The following is a 26,358-nucleotide window of genomic DNA, read 5'->3' as shown; positions in this document are numbered from 1 at the left end:
AGGGTACAAGCGGCCGAAATGGGTTTCCTCAGTAAGGTATCTGGCGTCTCCCTTAGAGATAGGGGGAGAAGCTCAGTCATCCGTGAGGAGGTCTGAGTAGAGCCTCTGCTCCTTCGCGTTGCAAGGATCCAGTTGAGGTGGTTGGGGCATCTGGTAAGGATGCCCCCTTCAGCAGTCTGAGTTAACCGAAATAAGTGGGTATTTCTCTCCACACCGTGTTTTCTTGCAAAGCTGAATTACCTAGACCACGGATCTTCAACATTTTTTAGGCTAAAGACCCCTGGGCTGAAAGAGAGATGGAGCAGGGACCCCCTACTACATATTGTAAAATGTAGTTGTATATTAAACTGGGCCTACAATAATGTGTAGGGCAGCCTAAAACCACAACATGATGCTTTTTGTGGTACATACAATACTAAGCTATTCCAATAATTCTTGACATATTCATATAGTTATACATTATGGTTTAATGTTAAACATACAGTACATGTGGCACAGTAAATCCTTAAGCTTTAAACTGTATTTTTGGATGGCTACCTTAGTGTCTAGCTTACCTATAGGCCAGTAAATCCATGTTAGGTAATTTTGTTTGAAGAGATAGGCTGATTTGTCTTTGCTAATAATTTGTTGGATAATATATAATATATAATCAGACATTTTAATTAAAAAAGAACTTTCCGAAAAATTATCATACAATAATTTGGCATCCCCCCTGCAGTAACTCTGAGGACCCCTTAGGGCTCATGGACACCCAGATGAAGATCTAGACTACCTCATATTAGCTTTAAATAGCATTTTTGACAATATTAGATTTTGTCCCCTATCTTTAACATTTGAGTAATATTAGGAAGGGACCTTTGGACGTAGCTTTTTTACACCAGCTGATACTAAGAGAAAATAAACTTACACTTTCTCATAATTATCAGACATTGGGCCAATGAGCATGCTTTTCATGTCACAAATATCTTTCATCTTCAGGCTCTCCTACAGTAAAATGACTTGTGTGGGGATATTTAGTGAACTAGAGCTCCAAACCACAATGATCACCACTGTGTGTCTGCGTTCCTGATGGTAACAATTGTAGAGATTGTAGAGATTGTCATAGTGGGTAGCACACAGCCGTATTGTCAGCCTTATTCTACAAACAGCTAGCATGTATAGTAACCGACCCGGAGCCGTCTGTTCAGTGTCTGCAAAAAGGAGGTTAAAGAGAAGAACGTAACAGGTAGTCTTAGGAAACACGGTTTTACTCCTCAAGGTAAATAACATGGTCCCATTAATGAAAACAAACACACAGCATGGTATTGTAGTAAAACATGTTGTTGGTCGGAGATTGAATTGCATTTGACATCCTCGAGAAGCTTTAAAGAAACATAAAATATTTAGCCTCTTGATGTAATCGGACAGCAAAATCAAATGGGCTCTTGTTCAGTTTGTATTCCTTAAACAGTGAAGATCTATGGAGCAGAGTATTCCACCTAGTTCACATGAAAAACCTCCCCCCCACCCCCACTAACCATTGACACTTAGGTACCATTCATACTACGGTAATGATTGATTAATGATTTATCTTCAGCCCAGTTCACACCAAAGATTCTCAACGAGCCGAGTTGAAACTTGCAACTACTTGCAAATCACCAGTCTGCAGCGTTTTGAAACCTGCCAGTTCACACCAATGTGACGATGTGTGTGTGTCATCTCCATAGCAACAACTCTTTGTACTTCCGTTTTAACTTTCGACTTTCAGGCTTTTTGTGTAGCTGGATCTATCATTTGCTGCATCTGTATATGAATGTGGAGCTGCCTAGCATGGCACAATCTTCGAATGACTTTTAAACTTTGTCAAACTGTGTCACTATTTATAGCAGCATTGCGTCATTTGTTCTCATGACTCGTTTATAACTGCTTTGACACAAAGTAAACTGAGTAAACCTTGCAGATCTAAATCTTTTGCATTAACTTGCCACTCCCAAATGCAATTATACATATATTCCCTACATAGTAAATCCCTACATGCAAAATAGAGCAACCAACTGTCACAATGATCTGTCACAGATATATTAAATAAATAATAGGTAAGTGGTTTTGTTGTAAACGTTGTCAGATGGGAACCCAACGCTGACAGGTAATGATATCACTGCAGATTATTAATAATAATAATAATACATTTTATTTAACAGTGCCTTTCTAAGCACTTAAGGTCGCTTTACAGACAATAAAAGACAGATACAGGGAACAGAAAAGTGTAAACAACTTTGAAAAAAAGAAAAAAGAAAAAAAAGATTGGTAGGGGGGGTGGGCTGCGTCATGCCAAAAGATTTTCCCTCATTGTAATGCAAAGCAGGATATCAAGTGTGATGTCCATTAAATGTTGTGGCAAGACAGAGAGGAGATTGGATGACCCATGAGGTGGATTTTCTTGTTCCTTGCAAACCTTGTACAGTATTTCCTCATAATTTTGCTGTTGCATATCTTTTTTTCTGTATAAGCTTTCTTTATGTATTTGCAGTTGGCTGGTGTGTACAAACAATGAGTTTGTCTTTAGCTACCTAAGGATACAATGCTAGTAACTGGACAATAATACCTATTAAGTTACTATCACACTTTCAAAGTACACAGTCATTTGACAAGATGTCTTTGCAATTGGACTGTCTTGGTCTAAGCAATGATAAAGGAACTTTTTGTTTTGATTTATTTACATTTGAAACAGGAGTTAATTATTTTAATGATTCTGTGATTGTACTTTAAAGTTGTTAGTGGACTACCCCTCGTTGCAAATGATAAAAAGTGCTCTTGTTGTTTCTAAACTTGATCACATTTGCTCCCATAAAAAACATCCCTTTTAATTTTCTCACACATTTTGAGATTTTTAAAGCTCATACTGTATATCTTTAAAGATTCAAGGCTCACCATTATAGGCATGCGCATCCTGTGGCTCCAAAACTCTACCTCTTTGTCTGTAAGTCCCAAAAGAACGCAATAAAACAGAGACCAAAAAAGACTCTGCTACAATGATTTCCATCCAATATAAGTATTTATGTAGGGACTCATATATAGCATGCAGCAAATCCCACCTACACAGTTTAAAAGTAAAAAAATAAACACATTTTGTTAAATATACTTAGCTATGAAGTGACATGCATGCTGCTTTTTACCTTGGCTGGGACGACTGAGAGGGAAAGTGAGCATCTCCACTGACAGCAAATATTAGATATCAGGATGGGTCTAATAGTCTGGTCTCTAATTCCATAGATGAGAGAACTCAGACAAGATGGAAAGATGATAATACACACATAAAGGACAATTTGGACGCGCACAAATATTTTCTTGTCTAGGACCTTTAAGAGCGCTAGATGCAATGGGTTGTGTATGGTTGAGCAGAGACTGAGGCCCAGCTGCACCATGTGCAGCAGCAGCGTGTTACGACCCTTTCGAGCTGAAGCTTTGTCTGTGGAGGCCGATCTAGCTGCTATCGACACACCAATATAGGAGCAAAAGATTACCACGCCAGCTGATACAAACAGAAAATAAACAAACACTTTATCATAAAGATCAGACACTGAGCTAAAACGCATGCTCTCCCTGGCACAGTTATCTTTCATCAGGCTCACCAGGTCTTCAAATTTGAAATCTAACATTAAAATAACTTGTGTGAGCACATTTAATGAACTAAAGCCCCAAACCACGATGATCGCCACTGCTGTGTTTGTGATGGTAACGACTGCAGAGTGTCTCAGTGGGCAGCACACAGCCACATATCTCTCCAGAGACATCACCACCAGCGTGAGAGGGGGGATTACATTTGTTAAGCAAGCAATCATGGTAAAAATACCACATACAGGATATGTCACCCTTATTCTAAAAGCATTCAGTATAAAAAGAAACTGACCTAGTGACATCTGTACAGTGTCCGCAAAAAGGAGGTTAAACAGTAGAATGTAACGAGAGGTCTCACGAAACACTATTTTACTCCTTAAGGTGAATAACATGGTCCCATTAATGAAGAGAAACACACAGCATGGTATTGAAATCATAGTGGAAAACAACACTAATTCCATGTACCCCAAATACAGTATTCCAACAGTGCTGTTGGAGACAACAGTGTAGTTGGACTGAGACTGATTTGCAGATGACATCTTAAAGAAACAGTAAATGAATCCAAAATATTACCCCATTGATATCACAAAGCACAGTTAATTAAAAGATCCATCCTTCCTTTCATCCACTGGAAAGGTAGGGATGTCAGGTCAGTTCACAAGCAAAACTCGTACACATTCACCTGCTGCAGACAGAGAGTTAGAGGCTGGGTCTGTTTAAAGTCAGACAGCGCGGGTCTGTTTATGAGCTCCGTCCTCACACCCGGTTCAGTTGGTGTAACTCCCCTTCTGTCATATTCCACGCCCCCGCCTCTTGTCATCAATTGTTCCCTAATGGCCATGACATCAGCATATATCCAAAAAGTTTACTTCATTATTTGCACAAATACACACATACTAATAATATTAAAAAAAATACAGTGGAAATGTCAGATTGATTTGATTTATTAGCCAAAGATATTCATCCTGGAGTCCACCCAAAACGTGTATCCATACATTGCAGTGCATAATTACATTAAACAACAATCACCCAACAAAACAACATTCAATGAATCACAGAAACAATGACGAACAGAGACATGACATTCGACTCAACACAACACAGGACCTAGTTTAAATCATTCACGGAATGTAGAAATAAGAACATGACATGAATCAATGATGGTCAGACTACACAAAAACATACATGAAAACACATTGGCGGCATTCATTAAATATTAGCAAATGATTTGTATCTGCAATCTGTGTTTTATATGTTCCTCTAATTTGTAAATCGTATATCATCATTTGTCAATCGTCTTAGCATGTTTGAATGGAAATATATGTTTTTAAATCCCTCCCTCTTTGTGTTCTTCTTTTGCGACTGTTAGAAACATTTTTGTGACTCTCAACCGATTTGTATCAAAGTCCGAGTTACAGATTAGAGGCACAGACACAGCTAAACATTTACAGATACAAGTTGCTCAGCATTTATTTGTGCAATGTTTTATGAGTTACAAGTTAAAGGCGCAGACACAGATACACAGATACACAGATACAAATACAAATTGCGCTACATTTTTAAATGCATTGTGTTTTACAATTTACAAATTGGAGGCACACATACGACAGATTTACAGGTCACTCATGCATTTATTTGTTCCTCATGTTTTATGAGCTGTGAATACTTATATGACTGGTTTAGACCACATGTACTGTACATAAAAACACAGTAAGAATTTAGGAGTCTTATCACACCTGCATGTCCGAACCAAAGTTCACGTTTTTGCTGATTATGACGATTTGATGCATTTAGCAGAAGGATACATCTATGACTACGTTTGGTGTTACCACAGGGTATACAGTATACGCATATAAAAATATGCTTACTTAAATTATATTCACAAGAAGTGTAAAACCTGTGTCCATTATAAATTAAAAAGGAAAACACTAAATTGTGTGGAAAATGCTTTTAATCATATTTGAGGTGATGGAAAAAGATTTAAATAAATCATTTCTAACAATGACTGATGAATTTTAGTCTAGGACATCTCAAAATCCAGCATTTTCTGGTCTCATTTACTTTAACTGGTTGGTTAAAAGCGTGGCAAAAGTGTAACCCGCAAAGCCCTCTAATAAGTAAAGGTATTAGTGTGACAGATTTTGATATCTGATGGTTATTTGTTGTATCCTTGCGTTAAAATATATAGAGCTGTTAGCTTGTCTATACGCTTCTTACATTAGATTTATTAATGTAAAATCTGTTATTTTAATATTATGTTTTAACATCCGAGGCCCAAAAGAAAACTGAAAAGAGCAGTAAATGCATGCCAGTAAAAGTTAGACTTCTGCTAACCTTTTTAAAAATAATGAGGTAAGTTGTTGTTGTTGGATATATAGTTTTTAGTTTGGTGAGCTACTCTAAGGTATCACAAAGAGAGAAATACCCACAGCTGACCCAATCCCCTGATAAGTCATTAAGACACATTAAATATTCAAACCCTTACCCATCATTATGTCTTCATTAAATATTGATATAATGATTGTCTCCTGTGGGTGTTTATCAACAATGCTTGATGGAGAGGGTATGAGTACCTTGTGTAGAGAAAAAGTAAATGGAGCAAATTTCAATCTTCAGTGACTATGTTTTTCCTGCACATAATATTCTGTTTGTTGTTTTTACAATATGTAAAATAATCCAACTGAGCTGTTTACATGGCTAATGAAAAGGACTCTTCCACTAATATTTCTGTTTAGATGCAGCAGTGCAAAATAGGTTTTTTCAAATTTTTTCACCGGAAGTGGACTTGTCAGACTTGTGCGGTGCGAACACAGATGACTAAAACTTTTTTGTTGACGCTGTAGTCGAGTGCAGATGTGAGTTGCGCATGCTCAGATTTAAACGGTTTACTGGCAACACGATGTGAGTCGAGTTTACGGCATATTTTCAATCCCAACCGGTCGTCGGACACCGCCTACCAAGAGCCTGGGTCTGTCCCAGGTTTCTTCCTAAAAGGGGTTTTTTCTCGCCACTGTCGCACTAAATGCTTGCTCTGGAGGGAACTACTAGAACTGTTGGGTCCTTGTAAATGATGTGGTCTAGTGTGGTCTAGACCTACTCTATCTTTAAAGTGTCTCGAGATAACTCCTGTGATGAATTGATACTGTAGATAAAATTGAATTGAAATTAAATTAAATTGAATTGAATAATGCCAAGGGATCCCGGATCCGGCTGCAAGCAAGGTGGGCGCGTCTGTGTCATTCTGGAATTTGTGACATCCTTAAAATAATAAACTTTACTCCCTCCTCTTCATTTTTGTGCCAATGGCAGTGGCCTCCTCAATTGCCCTCAGTAGTACAAAGCTCTATTGAAAATGAAGTACTAATCATTAAATACATTAATTCATCTTGTACATGTTGTCTGTGGGTATATAAAATGGAGAAAGAAAGATTTCAGACAAAAAAGGACAGCAGGAACAAGTTTTATAGAGCCAGTTATCCCCTCCCCTCCCATGACCCCTTCTGCATGTTTACTCCACAAGACTGCAGGAAAACCTACTGAATCTCATTTAAAGTTTAAAGCGTATAGATATCGCTGCGTCATTGCAGCAAAGTGATGCGCAAAGTCAAATCACATTGGGTAGTGACAAAATTTGAAAGGGGGAGAGAGAGAGATGGGGGATGACACGCAGCAAAGGGCCGCAGGCTGGGTTCAAACCCCGACCGCTATAGGACTCAGCCAACATGGGGCGAGCACACTAACTGAATGAGCTATAGTCCACCCACTGTATTTAAATCATCATATATAAACAACTAGTGCACAAAAGTATGACTTCCCTCACAGAATTATTTTGCGTTGTCTAGTTTCTTCAATGAAATCTAAATCTGCACCACTGATCTTTCTAGGTTAAGACAATGTTGACTTCTGTGTATTATTGCTTTTTTTACCTTTGATTTTGATTATAAAAGATAATGATAAATGCTCCCGTGGGCCCAGTTTTTCACAAGTAATCCAGTGGGATTTTGGATTGGATAACATCTTGGAAATAAGTTTTTCAAAAGGAAAAGGGGGATTCCGAACTAAGATGAAAGCCTGGAATCCAATCTTAACATTTGTTCTGAATCAAACCTTCCCTTTGGGATCTATTTGACAAAAAAAAAAAACAGGATTATCCTGATCCCATCAGAAGGGTGGATTCAGTGTGATTTCTCAAACCAAATAAAGTTTAGTTAGAGTTTAAATATTTTATTTTTAAGTAAATGATCACAAAATCATTGTTTACTGATGATCTATACATTTCTTCATATTTGAAGCATATATGAAGCATGTCACAACTAAAGAGATATGGTAAACAAAACAAATCTCAAACCTACAGTATCAGCTGTCATAAATGTCACACGGCTCTATTACTCCACAGTATATTAACGGCAATGACAACAACAAATATACTCAGTCATTCAGTAGCCTAGTTAAAAGTAATTTCTGACAATTGCATCTCTAATTGCATGTCCAGTGTGTCCTTCATTAGGTAAGAACATCGGCGGCTGTTCTGGTACTACATCATGCTCAGGTCCATCAAACTTGTCATTAAGAGGGACCTTAAGGTGGTGATGTTATGCAAAACAAGGATTATGTTGCATGCCACCTTGGGTTGTAGTAGTAAAGATAAGCAGACCGTCTCTTCAGGACTCCATTTAAGCGCTCAATGGCACATCTTGTTTTGCAAAGTGAGGAGTTGAAGCGGGCCTGCTCAGATGTGTTTGCAACTGGAAAAGGGGTTATTGGCCATGGGAGGAGTGGATACACGCTATCTCCCAATACTATGCCATTTGGTCAGTGGGATTGAAGCTCTCTGTATAGTACACTCTCTCCTAGAATACGTGCATTATGAACAGACCCTGGCCATTTCACAACAAAGTGGGTTGTTACGAGGTCGCCGTTGCCCACAAGTTAGGTGCTGATGCTGTGCGTCCCCTTTTGCCTACCTGTTGTTCTTTGCTAAGCCTGTAGGTTACAGTGTTGGTTCCATTAAAGGCTCCGGTAAACAGGATTTGGTAATTCCAAAATGTGGTTTTTGGATCACAGAGATCCAATCCAATGTTCCTTTAAAAAAGTAGCATAAAAGTAAGATGGATCCGGTGATCCTGGATATCAAAAGATAGGATTTCCAAATCTGGATCAATTTGATCAAGATTATTTTTTTGAATAACAGGGCTCTGGTCAACAAATACTAGCTCAAAGAAAACTCTCTACTTTAATGGACAAATACTTTCAATAGTATCTTAAAATGCATAAAAAGCCTTTTATTTTAGGGGTCCATAGTTCGTTTGATGTCTGCCAATAACGTTTTTAAAATTAAGAGTCACTGTTTATGTTTGGACATCTTTCCTTAATTGTCAGGTGCCTTTTGCTAAATCTTGCATGTCAATATTGTTTAGGCAATGTTGTTTTTCAACTGGAGAAAACAGTAATGAGTCACAGAGGGAAAACATTCCCATCTGACCGAGTATCCTGATAACTCAATTAAATATCCAAACCCTTACTCGTTAATGTTTTTAGTCAATGTTGACACGATTTGAGATTCCTGTGGGAGTTAATCAGGAATCAGGATGGGGACAAAGTATGGCAAAGTTTAATAAAAGTTAAGTCCAAAGTAGACTATATTGAAGACATTTCCTTTTTGCTGTCTTTGAGTTTGACTTTAAACTCCCGTTGCATCAAGCAGTATTAATTGGAACCTCTGAGCCATGTTACAGGCTGAAAACGGCAAGTAATAAAGAACATTTGGATCATGCAACAAGGCAGGCCTGCTTGGTTCCTTAATGATTGTGAAGATTTAAAAAGAATGGGTTTATGGCATTTCTTCTCTCAGGACATTTGGGCAATACACTTCTAAAAGCTAATTACTTTTAATCATGAATCCAGCTACTTTAAATAGCTCATGTTACTGTGTAGTGTGAACAGTTATCTTCATTTAATATTGTAGGAGACGTTTTCTTTTGTGGGTTACAAATGTTCCGCTAAACAAGTTCCTAAACCAGACTATTTTGCAGAGCCACGAACGCTGCGTCCACATCTTAACGCCACCCAAAATGAATGTGGTTGGTATAAAGAAATGCAAAAAACCCAGACCGTTTATTCTCCTATCCAGGAATGTATGTGTGGTTTTATTGGTTTAAAACTGTGTATATCCTGACATGAGTTATTTTACTGTTAGATTTTCCATTTGAGGACCTGAAAACGTCAGCTCGTAACACTACGATCCTGCATCGGCTGCATCTGGGACTCAGTCTCTCCTCATAGCTCTTTTGATAATTGTCACAAGGAACGTACCTGTGCGTGTACAGAATGTTTTATATGTGTGTATTTTCATTTTCCATAGATGTCTGAGATCTCTCATTAATGACAAAAGAGACCAGACCATCAGACCTTCCCTAATGGACTGGACTTCAAGAAATGGATCGAGCTTTGTGTTTGCTTGTAAATGTAATCTAACAACGGAAAAAGCTGCACATCCCTTGATATGAGAAAAAAAACTTAACAGCTCAGAGAAAAGTTTCCAAAAACTTGTAAGGACCACTTTGAACCCTCAATTTTTAGTCTTGCCTTTTAGAAAACCGCATTACAGAAACAACCTCGCAAACAAATTACATTACAATCGGTATGGACTGGAAAACTTACCATTAACATTCTTTTCTAATAAGAGCCAATTCTGGGACTAGGTTCTTTAGGTGGAACTGCTTTAAATTGGTTTTCAATTCAATTTCAATTCAATTTTATTTATAGTATCAATTCATTACAAGAGTTATCTCAAGACACTTTACAGATAGAGTAGGTCTAGACCACACTCCAAAATTTACAAGGACCCAACAGTTCTAGTAGTTTCCTCCAGAGCAAGCAACAGTGTGACAGTGGCGAGGAAAAACTTCCTTTTAGGCAGAAACCTCGGACAGACCCATTCTCTTGACGGGCCGGTTGGGGTTAGTGGAAATAACAAAAATAGAAAAAATAGTAGTTTGTAGTAGTTCTTTGTAGTAGTTCATGGCATAGCAGGGCACTGTGCGGCATTACAAGGCACAGCAGGACGTAGCTGGGCACCGCAGAGTGTAGCAGATGAACCTGGCAACGCGTTTTCATCTGATGTGTCTGACTTGGCTCCGTTCACTTGAATCTGCTACCCCTTGACCATGTTGTTTGTCACTTTAACGCTGTGTCCGACCCAGAGACCGTTAATATTAACAGTCTATGCTCCAACCATTTTTTATGTTGATAACACCCATGTATCATTTAGTCTTGCTGCCAACAAAGACTGAATGCCCTCTCACTTTCTGAATCTGAATACTGATGAGACCAAATCCAAGCAATAGGTGAAAAAACTTTCATCTGAATTTTTACAGCGTTTACATTTTACGGCGTTAGGGTTAGGGGATAAGTCAATATATTTATTAATTTCAGCACATGATGATTACAACCATCTATTTCATGAAAGGGGACATACTATCAAAATTAACCTGAGGTAGGGGTATCTGAAAACTATAGCCCTCATGATGATTTGAGCATGTACTAACTATCTCTTCTTAAAATCTGCCCCTGGATAAACCTTTATCCAACATCTTTATCCATAACTTCACAATAACTTCATAGCACAATTTGCAGTTCATGTTGCACTCCTTGCGCTATGTCCAACTCACACATGCACTGTATGAACAGAATGAAATTCGAAGTTATTTCCCCACTTAATTAAGGCACTGTTTTTAAGTATAGTTTAGTTTATAGTTTTTTTGCTCATTATTAAATACATATTGTATTTATTTACTCTTATATTGTCTAACACTAAAACAGTATAATTCATATCCATCTGTCTATCTCTCTGAATAGACAAGTGTCATGTGTTTAAAAATATTGTATGGTAAAAGCTGTAATTTGTATTATGTCTACATTATGTCAACAGAAAAAAAAGACTAAAAAAGATGTATCATTGAAATGCACAGAGGCACAGTACTATTTGGCAGTTTTCATGGCTTCACACAAAATGAAGTGCGGCCCAGCAGGTGTCAGTATGAACCTTGAACACAGCACAAAGCTGAGGGGTTGTACTTGCTCTGTGATGTCGTGTCACTGACACATTGTGACAGTGGCTAAAAGGGCACACATGAACCCTTATCTCTTAGAAACATATGATATGTAAAAGAGGGATTGGCACATGCCTTCTTTACCATGTGACAGCTCTCATGTTTGGTAACTTCTGCTTCTGTGTGGTCTTCAGCGTTCTGACGCCCATGTGTAAGAAACACACTATATGCTCTTAACACAGCAGTGAGGCACCTTCATAACTAAATCTTGCACTTACTTAAATACAATACGATATAAAGATGGGTATTGTCTAAAATAAAAAATGTAAAGATTATTCTCCCTGGGTTGTAAATGAGGAGGGTGCACCAGTGTTAAAGGCCTAGTTTAGATCTATCGAGAGCAGGATTAGAATTATTATTTATTTAGAGCAATGTCATTTGTGAAGAAGAGACCTTACACACACAACATGGAACGAGTGTCTCTGACTTCGGTTTGATCTGCAGTCAATTCCAGTATTGGGGTGCATAGTACCAGATCAGTCCAGTTCCAAACTGGTATGTGAACATTTTCAACCTAAACTAACTGGGATCTGGTACCACGGCTTCTCACTTTGAACTCGACTAGACATACCTGTGGAGAGTGCAATCGATAGGTGTCTTATCGATTAAGATACATCACTGTGTGATTTCCCCCCCCCATTTTTATCCTAGCTTGTAATAGTTGATGCCGAGTTCTGGTAGGGGTTGAAGCAATTAATAAACTTGACTGAAACACCTTTTTTTTTTTTACCTTTATGCTGTTGTTTTCCTGTTATTTTAGCATATCCAGGTCATTGTGTTCTGTTCATATGGGTATCCTTTGATGTTCATACTGCGGTCATCAAAGTGATTTTGGTAATAGGTCATCAGACACTTTTCAGATGCCAAAAAGCAAGTTGTGCAAAACAAAGACTGCAATAGGACATCTCATGTGTTCTGTGTAGATCAGCAGATTAGACAGGCAGTGTTAGTGTTACTGGGAAAGCTTTGCAAGCTACCAATGACTTCACACTGGAATAAGTTGAAAAATAGCAAAACTATAGGGAGTAATCGTGTTTGGTTAACTGAAGCTACTTTTAAAAGTAGTTAAAACTATGACATTGACAGTGCGATACATGTTACACCAAATTCTAACAAAATGAAACAATAAAGTCACATGCTAGCAAAACATGCCACTCAATGGAGTTTATCGCAAAAACGTACTCACTTCACTTCACAGGTCATACTTAAACCAAAAAAACAAACAAAGACCCACTATTCATGGAAAAGTGCAAGTCAGAATGTCAGCTTTGGTTTGGCCTCAAAGGCTCACAAAAATCTCTTTAAAGGACCATTGTGGATCTAAAATGAAGACATATTCAGCATTGCCTATTTCTCACATAAAACTGTTTCAGAAACACATTTAGTGAACTATTATCATAAAATAAGACACTTCACAATAAGCCGCCATGTTGGTATGTTTTAAAATCCGGCAGCAGACAGCGCCGCGTGAAGCGTTCGTCCCATCAGGTGCCGCCATTGCGGTTTTAGGAGCGTGAAGCCTGTTTTCTTTGGTTCCCAGTGGTCAGTGAGGGGAAATTGATGAAGCCTCCCAAGGCTGGGAAGCGAGGCGATCCCTGCAGTCAAACAATACCACAGTGAACGCAAACCATTAGCCAGGTAACTGTTCAATAATCAAGACTCATTACTAGTTGACACCCAACTTATTTAAGTTCAGTTTTATATATTCAGATTAAAAACTTTAAAAACAGTGTAGTAAGTAGTAACAGTATATACATATATTTCACAGGTGAGCTGATGTTCCAGTTGATGCACTGTGGTATACTCAAGTCTTTTGATTGAAAATGAAGTGTAAAATCAGCAACAGTACACCTGAGACCTAAGCCTGTCCTCAGCAAGAGGCTGCCGGACGATTGCTTTGCACACAGGGGTCAGGATGAAAGTTAAAAGGTTTCCAGAGCTGGTCAAAGTTGGTTTTAAAGGCCTTGGACACCCACACAGGTGTTTTCAGGTATTCTGGCTGATTAGACCTCTTCCCAGGACTCTGTGGGTGTGTATGAACGGAGTGATTGACATCTTCCTGAGCCTCCAGTTAGCTCTGTTGCACCTGTTTAGGCAGGACACATGACATCTTTATCATTCTTATTGGTAGGTGACAAAATAAGTCTCCCTCTATGCTCCGGCCCACCTTTAACCTGGGCAGAGGTGTCCAGGGCATTTTTACAGCATTGCTTGTATGGCCCAAAACTGTGTTTTTTTTGAGTTAATTATTGAAACTACAAAGTTGTGTAATTACTTGAATGACCAGGCAAACACAGCTGAAATTCCAGCAAGCTACTGCAAAATCTATTTAAACTACTAGTTTAAATACATGCAGTTCACTGCTCCCCAACAATGCTAACAGGAAAGTAACTGATTGTGAAATTAGAACCCATACATATCTCTGTGCATTGAGATAAATTGGTCATCTTAAATCATGCAGTACATGAAAGACACATTTTTTTCACTTTCTTTTTATGAAACCAGTAGGCTAGATCTTACGGACTTTATTTATATGAAAGGCCCGACTCTTAAAAAGTTCTGTTAAAATTGGGTTGTTCTTACATTAAGCTGTTAGTTTAGGTTCCTTTTGAGGTTTGTGACTTCCTATTGCTGTAATTATACGCCCATGAGGCTAGTGCCGGGTACTATGTCATACACAAACACACAGTAAGATGACACAGAGATCTCATCAGCCTTGAAAAAAGAGTAACAGGTAAGTCATTTTTTGTAAGGAGTACTGTAGGTCTGCGTGTTTAGCAAGGAATTAGCACACCGAGAAAAGGAGAGGCAAATGTTTTTTACAAGTTTCAGTTTTAGAGTGATTGTCTTGCAATGGTGTCATTTTTTCACCCATCACAAATCAAATGAACATGCATGGGATATGTATGAAATATCTCTGTGTATTACAATTCTTTTAACAAAAGGTTACCTTTAAGGCATAACGCCGGACTTCAAATTTATATTTCCTTTGTAATAATCTGATATGCTTCTTTCTTTGCTATTTTGCAGCAGATCAAAGTAACCACAAATGTCCGGTCTAACAGTCTTGACTAATATTTTCTTTAGTCAGTAATACAAAAGTGATCTTGTTGAGTGGTCTTGAGCATGACACATTTTATTTCAAATGTGAACACCTCAGGTTTTCATCCTAATCTTTGTGTTTTATTCTTTTCTTTGTGCATTTTATTGTTACAGCTATGTGATTTCTAATCCAAGCATCTGCGTTGACCAGGACAAGCCGCATGCATCCTGCTCAATGCACGACTTTAAAAAGTGTGCAATTCAAAGAATATGTTAGATTTTGAGTTTATTACTAGATTAATGTTTTCTATACAATGGCATGTTGGGTTACACGATCAGATCAAACGGGAAGTGTGAAAGATAAGACTGCAAAGAAATACTGTTCAGGCATACCACAAAGGCTGCAAACAGAGTTGCAAATTAAAACAGATGAAAAGCAGTTTGTTGAAGTAAATTGGAGCTTTATTATAGATTTAATTTATTTAAAGATTCATGGTACATTAAGCACCAGAAAAATGACTTTGTTGCCATGTTTTTGTAACCACAAATTGACATATTGGTCATGTCATGAACATCATCTTCATAGTATGGTAGAGGATTAGGGCCACATGTGGTTCTGAGTCAGAATTTTGAGTTCTGACTTTAAACTAAGGATTTAAAAACCTTTTTCACATGTGGCCCTAATCTTCTGTAGGATAGCCATGTAGAAATAAGAGCTAACACTTCCTGTATAACCTCTGAGCCCTGGCACCATATGTACTGCATACATTATAACAGACATTTTAGAAAAGATTCTGCCACTTAGCGACAGTAAATTGCCTGTTCGTTGACATGTTCTGATTTCCATTGTAGATCTCAGCAGTGTGAAGCAAAAGAGAGTTAAAGGACATCGGCTCAGTACGACTCCAAGATGGTGTACTGTCCCGTCAGCCAGATAAATACAAATGTCAGCATGTTTCACGCATCGAACCAAACGGCCAAGATGAGTTCTTTGAGCATGTTTGCCATTTCCCTCCATGGCTTGGTCTCTACCATTGGCATCATAGAAAACCTCCTCATCCTCGGAGTAGTGGGCTTCCATGTTCGCCGCTCCGTCATCAGCGTCTGGATCCTGAACCTCGCAGCCTCAGACCTGCTGGCCACCGCCTCCCTGCCCTTCTTCACCCTCTACATGGCCCGCGGCAACACCTGGACCCTGGGCACAACCTTCTGCCGCCTCCATTCCTCCGTCTTCTTTCTCAACATGTTTGTCAGTGGCTTTTTGCTGGCGGCCATTTCTATGGACCGCTGCATGGTGGTGCTGAAACCCGTCTGGGCACAGAACTACAGGAATGTCCAACTTGTGGGGAAGGTATGTGGGGTGATTTGGGCCTTGGCTGTCCTCTTCACAATCCCCTTCTTTATATTCCGTGACACCATTCCCCTACCTAGCGGCAAGATCTTATGTTACTATAATTATGCTCAACTCCTCCCCGCTAAACCATTTGACCTTGGGTCTTTGTGTAAGGAACGCAAGGAGGCCTTGGCCTTCATGAGGCTCTTTCTAGCTTTCCTGATCCCTCTACTGCTCATCATCCTTAGTTATGGTGCCGTGAACGCCAGCTTGGCGCGCAGAGGCTGCCGGCGCCCTTTCCGTTTCGTTCGGCTCGTAGTGGCCGTGGTGGTGAGCTTCATACTCTGCTGGGCTCCGTACCACTTGTTCATCATCATGGAGGTGGTCGCTCCCACTGGACATCCTGCACAGACATTTGCAAGCTCCGCTCTCCCAATCTCAGCGACCATCAGCTTCCTTAACAGTGTCCTTAACCCCGTTCTGTATGTGTTCAGCTGCCCTGACCTATGCAAGAAGATTAGGCATTCCCTGGGCGCCGTGATGGAGAGCGTTTTGGCTGAGGATCTGGCAGAGTTCGCTCGGCGCCGCAGCACCGCTCGCTCCTCAATCAGCACATCCGAGATGAAGCAGAGGAATTCTGTAACAAACTTAACAGGTAAAGATCAGGAGCAGACTTACACTCTTACTGACTCTGTTCAGAACTGATCAAATGCGTTACGTGATTTTTTTTAAAATAGTACCCAAGCTGTTATTTACTTCTTTGTAGCAGCCTTTATTTTTAATTTTGTAGTTTTTTTTCTCTATATTTGATCTCATTTTAGCAAAGAGCCCCTGGGTTTTCTGACCTGCTCCCTTTTGAATTTGCTGTTGATGATGTGTCTTTTCACAAATTGAGGATACTTGTTATCGCCAAGCATCACTCTCATCTGAGTACAATATATTTTCAAGAAGGCTTTATGATGAATCATTTGGAGTAGTTGGAGGAGCTGGTGGGATAACATTTCACTGGAATTGTACTACATACAATTTAAAGTGACAAATAATATTGATTGAATGCTTGATGGATTCAGTAATTTCATACTCGCCAATCTGCAACTGCAAAATACTGTTTTCACTGACCTCCTGTTGCTTCCTAATTCTCTTTGCTTCAATTTAATTTTTTTTCAATCAATGTTAAACTCATTTTCCTGCACAAATGTTGAAATGAAATGAAAACACATGCAGCAACTAAAATGCGATGGGCAAAACTACTGAAAGTGAATAGAGGTGAGCAGGTAGGCAATGGAGCAGTTTATTCACAATGTATTCCAATATGCTGGAAATTAACAGAAAAAAAACTAATTAATAAAGAATAAATATCTGTTTTGGTAAATGTCATTTGTTTGTGCTGGCAACGGCCCCTACTGTTATGACCATTGTTTGGCTTTTATGTTTAATTTATGGTACTTCAAATGTCTCAACCATTCTTTAAATTGCTTATCTGACTCACTGTAGCATACATTGTTCAAGGATTTACTCAGTATTACTCTACAGTGTGTACTCTTAACCTTATATATACATATATTGGACTTAGATTTACTTGATGTAATGTTCATAGTTTACATTAGTTTACATACATTTTTGCTTCTTTTTTTGTTCATGGCTTTGTAAAAGAATTGTGACTGTAAGTCAAAGATACATGAGGTGTCTCTTATCAGTATCTGCACGAGCTGAAAAGCTACATTATGGAGAAACAGTATGCTCTTCTTCTTTTTTTTTCCTAAGAATTTGCCCATTGTGCTTATCATAGAGAAATGTCTTCATCCATTATTGCATTCCAGTCATGTAATATCTAAACGTTCTAATACTGTGACATTTCTTAACATTAATAAACTAAAATAAAGAAAAGCATTCTGGTGTTGCCGTGTGACACTTGTCTTGCAATCCTATAACCACAGTCACGCTTGTGTTTCCGTAGCAGGCTAATGCACACCCATTCTGTTTTTTAAAAAGACAGCCAACAAGCGATTAAGATGATTCTTTTTAATCGTTGTAAACATTGCAGTAAATCTTTTTTTGTAAAATGTTGGTTCAATTCCATACACTCTTTGAAAAACAGATGTAGTAAATAGGTGAAACAGATGATGTAAATGTCTTCTTTGAAGGTATCTGTATCACTGGTTATCACAAAAGAATTGGTTTCTGATATATTTCTACTAAATTAAGTGTTGAGTTTATGTAAGCAGCACTTTGAGTCTTTGCACTTTGAGATCTGTGTATTTTTGTCCCACCAAAACTGTATTCAGGTCAACAAGTCCAATTGTTTCAGCACAGGAGGTTAAAACACAAATGACGGATTCGCTGAGAGTTGCAAACTGGAGCGTGCATTTCCACTGGGTGGCATAAATGCTTTGACTAAATCCAAGGAGTCTGCTCTGTGGTCAAATCCAAGTTATATTGCTAGAAGACTATTATGTCCAGTTTCACTCTCCCTCTTGTTGTCTGGGTGAGCTCTGAAACTGAGGGCAATCTTTTTGCTGGCATTTTGCCCCCTTCCCAAACATGGCAGGGATCTTTGCAGCTCTAGCCGGGCATCAGGGCACAGGAAGATGTAGAAGAGAGGATCCAGCAGGGTGTTGAGGCTGGTCAGGCCGTAGCACAGGCGATAGATGAGGAAAATGGAACGCTCAAATCCACAGGGCTCATTAGTCAGCAGCAAGGACACAAATCGGTATCCGCCCACGAGGTGATAGGGTCCGAACACAACGATGAAGTTGACGGTGATCACGACTAGTATGCCTACGATTTTGTGCCGCTCGTGGTCGGAGAGGGAAGGAGATCGTCGGAGTGTCACTCCAATGTGGGCAGAAGTGTAGCTAAGGGAGGAAGCAGAGTTGCAGATGAGAAGTCAGCTTGTCATCAGAAATTGCTAAATGGTTTAATATCGCTGGAGGACAGTATACCAGTTCCTTTTTTAAACTGTACCACTCACAACAAGCTGTTGTCAATAAACATTTGTACATATACTGTAGCTAGGAAAACTAATGCACTGTAATGTGTTTGTATTTCTCATATTTCTTGCTGTGTGCACCACATTGACTGCCGCTATGTAACAGCACATAGATCCATGTAGTGAGGAGGGTTGTTCATATCCAGAAGAAGTTAAGTGGAAAACAGAAGAATTTAACTGAGGAAACAGATTTTTTGTGTCCTGGTTGTACTACTTTAGATGACAGGCGTTTTGGTGCCTAAAATTAACTGTTGTGGCCGCATGAAAGCCAACTTTTGTCGGCTAAACTCAACTGTATCGGCCCCCGTCCTGATGGTGCATGGTACCCGGCTCACAGTTACCTTTTGTTCGCTAAGCGTAACTGTAACAACCGCTTATCTTTGAACTTCAAGTGACCGGTTGGAAGTTACCATAATTTTGTAAGATATCATACGAATAATTGCACACACATTTTCCTACGACATTATATGAACCCGTCCATGAGAATGCCTTGCTAACAAACACAAAACATGTTGCTCAGTAGCTCTGTATCCCAAGGGTTTCGCTCATGTTTTGTACATTCACTCCCAGTGTAAAGTTTTCAGTCTTGTTTTAGTGTAATGCAATTGTCCCCATACATTTTATTGAATTATTTCAACTTTAGGTTTTGTTTTTTAGAATGTGCTGTATAACTAATTTTACCACTTGAATTATTTAGACATGAAAATAGTTCTTTGGCATTCACCCCCAAAACATCAGACTCATTTGACCAGAGAACCCTGTTCATAGTCAGGTTTGGAAAGACAACGTGAAATAACATGTTTTAGCATGCTCACTGGGACCTAAGGGTTAACTCACCCAAGTATGGAACATGGCAGGAGGAAGCCCAGGGCCACGGTGGTGATCTTGAAGTGGGCATATCTGGGGCTGACGGGGTACTGCTCCAGACACAGCAGTCTCTCCGAGTCAAACACAGACGGTAGCAGCCCGCTCAGACAGAACAGGAAGGTGAGGGTCCAAACGGCCACGCCGGACACAGCTGCCACCCTGACAGTCCGCACACTGCGGCTGCTCAGCGGGTACACGATGGCCAGGCAGCGGTCCAGCGCTATCAGGCACAGGAACATGACGCTGGCGTAGACGTTTACGTAAAACACGTAGCCCACCAGCTCGCAGGTTAGCTGTCCATAGGGCCAGCGGTGGCCACCTTGGAGATAAAGGATCCACAGTGGCAGGGTGAGCAGCTGGAGGAGGTCTGACAGCAGCAGGTTAAGGATGTAGACCAGCTGGCAACCTCCTCCACCGGAGCGACCCAGGTGGTACAGTCCCCAGAGAGACAGCAGGTTGCTGGGGAGACCCAAAGAGAAGATCAGGCCATAGATACAGGTCAGGCCAAATGTGTCCGTGTCCAACGGGAGGTTGCAGCTGTCATTGGACATGTCTCTGTTGGTCAAGCGCCAGACATGGGGAAACTAGAGGTACTTGCAGGTTGATGGATTGGTACTATTTCCACACTGTAAACATTGCATTTTACTTTAGTAACAGTATTTAAGTATCATTAGGAAAATGTACTTAAAGTATTAAAAGTCAAAGCACTCAACGCTGAAAGATTCTCACATTTTAGAAACTGCACATCATCAAATCAGTTCTTTGTTTGATCGTTGCATCATTTAGCTGGACTTGTATAGTAGGCTGTTACATCGTTGGGTAGTTTAATTTATAATAAAGCATTGTATTTTATAGTCTACATGTGTTTTGTGTGCAAAAATCTTAATTTGTAAAGTGACTAGTTACTAAAGCAGTCAGATTAGTAGGGGGGGGTAAAAAATACAATATTTCTCCCTGAAATGGAGTGGAGAAAAAGTAGAAAGTAACACAAAAATACTCTAGTACAGTACAAGTACCTCAAATCTGTACTTAATACAGTACTTGAATAAATGTACTTTGTTACATTCCACCTCTGCCATTCAGTCACTCGAAGCAAAAGTCTGAGTTGTTTATCAGTTTATTGTATCCACTTTTTCCGTTGCATATTGTTCATATATGCATTCTCCCGTACGATCTGTCAGTCAACCAGTCTCCAAAAGCATCCAGGATCCATCAAGGACAGACACAAATGCCTGCAAGGCAGATAGAAGAGCATTCTCAGATGGTTTAGTACCATTAGGTGCATGAGCGGTTAAACCACATATTTCAAACCAAGACTTTTCACTCACCTCTCTGCAGCTGTGAGCCAGCTTTGTTCCACAGAAGCGTGCTGCCCTCTCTGCAGCTGGGTGACCTGTACTCACGAAATGTTTGGAACACGGTGTCTGGACCCAGCCTTGTCTATTCTGTGATCGTTTCCTCCACAGGAAACCCACTTCTTCAGTTTTACAGGCAACATCCTGAGGCAGGAGCATGCCTTTCTGGCCTAGAACAAAAACATATACTCTCTCTTTCTCTTAGTCTCCCTGTCTGTCTTACTCCAGTAAGGAGCAGACAGGATGATTGAGGTGGCCAGGACCTGTGAAGGAAAGGAAGTGATGTAAGGTGTCCACCATGGCCCTTTAGATTGGAGGCTATGTGCCATTGAACATATTAATCACTCTGCCTTTAAATTACTTTTAAACACATTTGATTTATTTTACTACGTGAGTAGAAATATTTAATAAAAGTGTAAGTTGTCATGGTTATCTTGTTACATGTGTGTTTGTGCTGGGGGACTCAAAAAGGCTTGTTTTGTGTGGCCCAGAACTGTGTGTGTGTGTGTGTGTGAGAGAGAGAGAGATTTACAAGAGAATCGATTGGCAGATAAGATTGCAAACCACAGAAAGAGTAAGTACACAAACAGTCCTGCAATCAATTGCATTGCAACAATGTGAATGTAGAGCCTAGATACAATGCTGAAATACATTGGCACTCTCATGAAAGTGACTTATTTCATTAATCTAGGTAGTAGACATTAAATGAGTGTAATTTACCCAGGGTGAACTTTGCTCACGCACCACTGGGAGACAAAAAAGCGTACACAATTGAAATTGTTTTAGGGAAGAATGGGTACGTGGAGACATTGGGCGGATAGGCAGTATTTTTACTACATGGTTTAGCAGGGAGGAGTTTATAATCAGTCACTTTGCCTTTCCCTTCCTTTAAAATGTCACCAATCTCTGAGTTATTAAAGAATCCAAGATTGTAACTGATATACTTACTCTTCCCCTAAATCATTACTGACACTACTACTACTACTATTACTACAACTACTACTACCTTATCTGCAGTAAGGTCTCCATGCCACTATGTAGACCACATTGACCATGACATATTTCAGCTCACAGCATAGAAAGTAAGTAAACTCGAGGGGGAAGTGTCCATAAAGACGGTCCCAACATAACAAATTGCCTAGTTACTGCAACAGACGTCATGGAATACGGGAGTTGTACTCACTGTATGCACATAGAGAGATGTGCTCGGAGTTCTGCAAAACAAGATCGCACAGGAAGCTGCAGTGAGAAAACAAGCTTTCAACCTCACTGCAACATCCTTTTGCCACTTAAAAAGGCAGTATACTGGTGACAGGTCAGGTACATGAACAAGGACTCCAAGAACATAATGCTCTTTCTTCTTATATCCACTTGTTCAGTCCTTCTGGAAGCTGTTTGAGAAATAGGCATGGCAAATACTGAAGCCCCTGCTTCTTTCTTTCTTGTCTTTCGTTTTAACACACGTTTTAGCCTCTTTCCAGTGGCTCACTGTTTTAGAGTCTAACTAAGAATAGGATTTATTGCCAAGTACATTTTCACTTACAAGCATTTTGCCTTGGAGTTTCATGCACACGATAAACCTATTAAAATGAAATGAAAAATAAAACAGTAAAGCACATTACAGCAGCAGACAAGAAAATAATAAAGATGTAAGACACTAACAAATATGCACAAAACTGTTTTAGAATAAGAAAAGAAGGCTGTAGGATTTTGTGAAGATGCGCAAAAATGATGAGGGAATGTGCAAAGGTTCTGTATAAAGGCCTTTAATACTATGTGCAATGTCTTTGGATTGATTTTAAGATTGATTACTTTTAAGGCTGTTTATGAGCTGGCTCCACATTTGATATCCGACATTTTAATCCCTTATGAACCTTAGCGTATTTTGAGGTCTTCTGTCTCTTCTAGAGTCCAGGCTGAAAACTGAACAGGGGAAGAGCTTTTGCAGAAAATTTATTTTTAATTATTATTTTTTTTACATATCTTTATAAAATTGTACTTTTTGATTTTATCTGAGCGGCCTGTTTATTTTCTTTTTTTTTTTTTCTTTTTCATTTATTTTTATTTTGCCCTTCATGTAGTTTAGGTGTTTATTTTATTATATTTCTGTATTGAATGTTTTCTGTTTTGAAAGATGCTACAACCCTAACTCTAGACCCTAACCCAAAGTTTATTATTATTACTGCTGCAGCAGATCAGAGCATCATCACCCTGACACTACTAAAAATATGTGACCACAGGTTGGTGATATGGTGACAGTCTGGTGACCAAAGTAGCTTTTTAACCTCTGTGCTCTAGTTTTTTGGCAGCTACAAAAAAATTGGATAAACCACTATCTTACATTTTTTGGAGATGTGAACTGAGATCATCTCATGATATGTGTGTTTGCAATTCCAATCTGTTTAAAGGTGCAGTACAGCATTCTGACATTTCCCAACACTCATACTTTTTACATTTATAAAATGACGACAAAATGGCTTTATTTCCATCATATACATGTGTTGATGATCTTGGTATCTTAGCACATGCTGTAAGTCAAAATATAAGTATATTGTGTCTAATATTGTGCGACCCCCTGCAGTTTGCATACAGAGCCAACAGGGGAGTGCAGGATGCTACCATAACTCTGCTTAACCTCATATACAAGCATTTAGAGGGTAACAAAAAACATGTCAGACTGCTGTTTGTGGATTTTCAGTCTGCCTTCAATACCATCCGGCCCCATTTATTGGTGCAGAAGTTCATAAAAAATGTTGGGTTGGACTGCAACCTGGTGGGATGGATTTTGGACTTTCTTACTAACAGGACACAGAGACTGAGAGTAAATAGACATCTTTCTGGAATATCAGTGACATGAACCGGCTCCCCTCAAGGCTGTGTTCTCTCTTCTCTTTTATACATTATGTACACTAACGACTGCCGCAGTGAACTGACCAATAACTACATTGTAAAGTTTGCAGATGACACAGTTGTAGTAAGCTTAATGGACACCAATAAAACATCTCACGGCCTTGTATTACCCTATTTTTTAAACTGGTGCAAAGAAGCCTTTTAAGACTTAAATGTTACAAAGACAAAGGACATGTGCATTGATTTTAGACGTCACCATCCAACTCCTGAAAAGACGATTATAGATGGAAAAGAGGTTGAAATTGATCATACAAGTATCTGGGAATCATCATTGATAACAAGTTGACCTTTGAACTAAAAACAGACATGCTGAGTAAGAAAAGTCAGCAGCGTCTCTTCTGTCTGAGAAAGCTAGCTGACTTTCAAGAGGACAGATCCCTGATGACTTTGTTTCACAAATCTTTTATTGAGTCCGTCTTTACCTTTTCATGCATTTGCTGGTATGCTTCTTTGAATTTAAAACGGAAAAACACATTGGCAATGGTAATTAAAGTTAGCAGCAAAATCATTGGGATTCAGCAGATGACAACAACTGATCTGTACAATAGACATTTGCTTAATAAGGCAGAATCCATTATGTCCGATAGTTCCCACGCCCTGAATGCAGAATTTAAGATGCTGCCCTCTGGTTCTCGCTTCAGTAAGCCACCAGCCAAACAAATAGGTATGAATTCTCCTTCGTACCCGCTGCTATTTTTCTGCTTAACTCTGGAAAGAATAGGTAATGTCTGCACACAAGGAATACTGGGAACATTTTTTTTAAAGTGAGAGCCCTGCAGAAAAGAGGAGATAGTTGAAGTAAATAAGAAAAGATGTGGCCCCAGGGTTTGTCTTTTTCTTGAGGATTTAGATTTTGTCTCCACGGTCCACGTGAACTCCTAGTAGCTTAATCTTTGTGAAAAGAGCTTGTGTCAAACAGGAAGTGGGTGAAACTAATAATACACTTACCAAGATCAGGCTATAGGTGGAGGCTGTCACCCTTTGTGTCTGTGAGATTTTTGATAAAACATAAATATGATACATATGTTGCTACTGTAAGTGAACAAAACCCTAATTTAAGTTTAATGAAGTTCGAGCAACATGTTATACCACCTATCACCTCTCAATTTTCAAGTCAGATTATTCTGATAACACACTTAACCCATAAAGTTGTTTTTGGAATCAAAATACAATTTTAAATTATGGAAACTAGTGTAGAAAAGCTTAAAAATAGGAGACTTTGATTAACATTTTAAGATAATTAATATAAGAACAGCTCCAGATTTTCCCATAAAGCTGACATTATGACTTATCTTTAGCATTTCTCTGTCTCCGTTTGTAGTCCGAGTAGAATTAATCAATCACCTTTGGTTTGAGTGAGCTTTGGTTGCATGCAGGTAAACAGTCCGTGTGGAGAGCAGAAAAAGGTGGAGCATGTTGGTCAAAATACAATCTTGGAAACCATTTGCTATCTTCTGACAATGACTAAGCTTTTTTATTAGCTTTTTTAACATGTATCAGCATTCATATACAGAGAAACAATCTGGTTGGAGACATTATCTCTCAACTCCAACTCTATTCTAGCATCTCAAGTTGCTAATCTGAAACCATGTAAACAATAGCCGGTGTGCAGAGGGGAGGTTTTGGCCCATATATTAAATAAATAAAATTAAATAAATATTGGCTGTTGACCCCAGAGGCTAAATTGTCATTAGATCGATGAGTTCTAAGATTAATTCAAAAGTTTAGAATTTTATGCAGAAATTAGGGGTGCGAAGCCACACAATATAATACTAAGGGTAAGAAGTTAAATTCTCATGTAATTTACATAATAAAACATTGTTTTATATAATAAAAGATCAGTAATTGGTGTCCGTGTATCAGTGTACAGTATTGCCATGGAAAATATTAAGATACTATACTGTGTCAATACCCCCCTCCGACAAACACTGGGCGGTGTTGTGCAGTTACACTTTGACAAAAGAGGAACCAGATAAAAATCTTATTATTGGCAGACTGCAAGAGTTAGTTTGAAATGTGCACCGCAATGACAAGCTGTATATATATATACAGTAGAGTAAAGGATACATGGAAAAGATTTATGATCAACAATGAAAAATAGTACATGATTACATGTGCAGTGCAGTTGAGGACATCTGTAATAAGGATTACGTA

The 26,358-nt window shown here is 39.1% G+C and overlaps 3 protein-coding genes and 1 long non-coding RNA gene across 4 annotated transcripts; 1 reads left to right on the top strand and 3 right to left on the bottom strand.

Annotated features, from left to right (window-relative positions):
• Positions 1 to 2,776: 2,776 nt before the first annotated feature.
• LOC116707418 (uncharacterized) lies at positions 2,777 to 13,839 on the bottom strand. Its single transcript, XR_004336508.1, has 3 exons — positions 13,731 to 13,839; positions 12,891 to 12,893; positions 2,777 to 2,790 (listed from the first exon to the last, which is right to left on the bottom strand). It is a non-coding gene; the product is annotated as an uncharacterized LOC116707418 (long non-coding RNA).
• On the bottom strand, positions 2,916 to 4,296 carry LOC116707408 (odorant receptor 131-2-like). The gene has a single exon (XM_032544731.1). It carries the CDS (start codon positions 4,134 to 4,136, stop codon positions 3,126 to 3,128), a length of 1,011 nt encoding a protein of 336 aa, XP_032400622.1. The 5' UTR covers positions 4,137 to 4,296; the 3' UTR covers positions 2,916 to 3,125.
• Positions 13,840 to 14,327: 488 nt separating the features above from the next.
• Positions 14,328 to 17,973, top strand: LOC116707402 (prostaglandin D2 receptor 2). Its single transcript, XM_032544724.1, has 2 exons — positions 14,328 to 14,442; positions 15,603 to 17,973. Exon 2 carries the CDS (start codon positions 15,661 to 15,663, stop codon positions 16,786 to 16,788), a length of 1,128 nt encoding a protein of 375 aa, XP_032400615.1. The 5' UTR covers positions 14,328 to 14,442; positions 15,603 to 15,660; the 3' UTR covers positions 16,789 to 17,973.
• A 159-nt stretch (positions 17,974 to 18,132) lies between these two features.
• Positions 18,133 to 21,622, bottom strand: si:dkey-165a24.9 (probable G-protein coupled receptor 132). The gene is made up of 3 exons (XM_032544732.1): positions 21,268 to 21,622; positions 19,910 to 21,171; positions 18,133 to 18,938 (listed from the first exon to the last, which is right to left on the bottom strand). Exons 2-3 carry the CDS (start codon positions 20,488 to 20,490, stop codon positions 18,515 to 18,517), a joined length of 1,005 nt encoding a protein of 334 aa, XP_032400623.1. The 5' UTR covers positions 20,491 to 21,171; positions 21,268 to 21,622; the 3' UTR covers positions 18,133 to 18,514.
• Positions 21,623 to 26,358: the final 4,736 nt, after the last annotated feature.

Source organism: Etheostoma spectabile, chromosome 19 (genome assembly GCF_008692095.1).
Source record: "Etheostoma spectabile isolate EspeVRDwgs_2016 chromosome 19, UIUC_Espe_1.0, whole genome shotgun sequence".
NCBI classification, from domain to species: Eukaryota; Metazoa; Chordata; class Actinopteri; order Perciformes; family Percidae; genus Etheostoma; species Etheostoma spectabile.
This window is presented reverse-complemented; position numbering and strand designations above follow the sequence as displayed.

What these genes read in the sequence shown, in the direction of transcription:
- si:dkey-165a24.9 (XM_032544732.1), bottom strand. Translation starts at nt 20,490, where the DNA reads ATGTCCAATGACAGCTGCAACCTCCCGTTGGACACGGACACATTTGGC. An exon ending in CTGCCATGTTCCATACTTGG is followed by an intron (nt 18,939 to 19,909) that starts GTGAGTTAACCC and finishes TTCCTCCCTTAG; the next exon opens with CTACACTTCTGCCCACATTG.
- LOC116707408 (XM_032544731.1), bottom strand. Translation starts at nt 4,136, where the DNA reads ATGTCATCTGCAAATCAGTCTCAGTCCAACTACACTGTTGTCTCCAAC.
- LOC116707402 (XM_032544724.1), top strand. Translation starts at nt 15,661, where the DNA reads ATGGTGTACTGTCCCGTCAGCCAGATAAATACAAATGTCAGCATGTTT.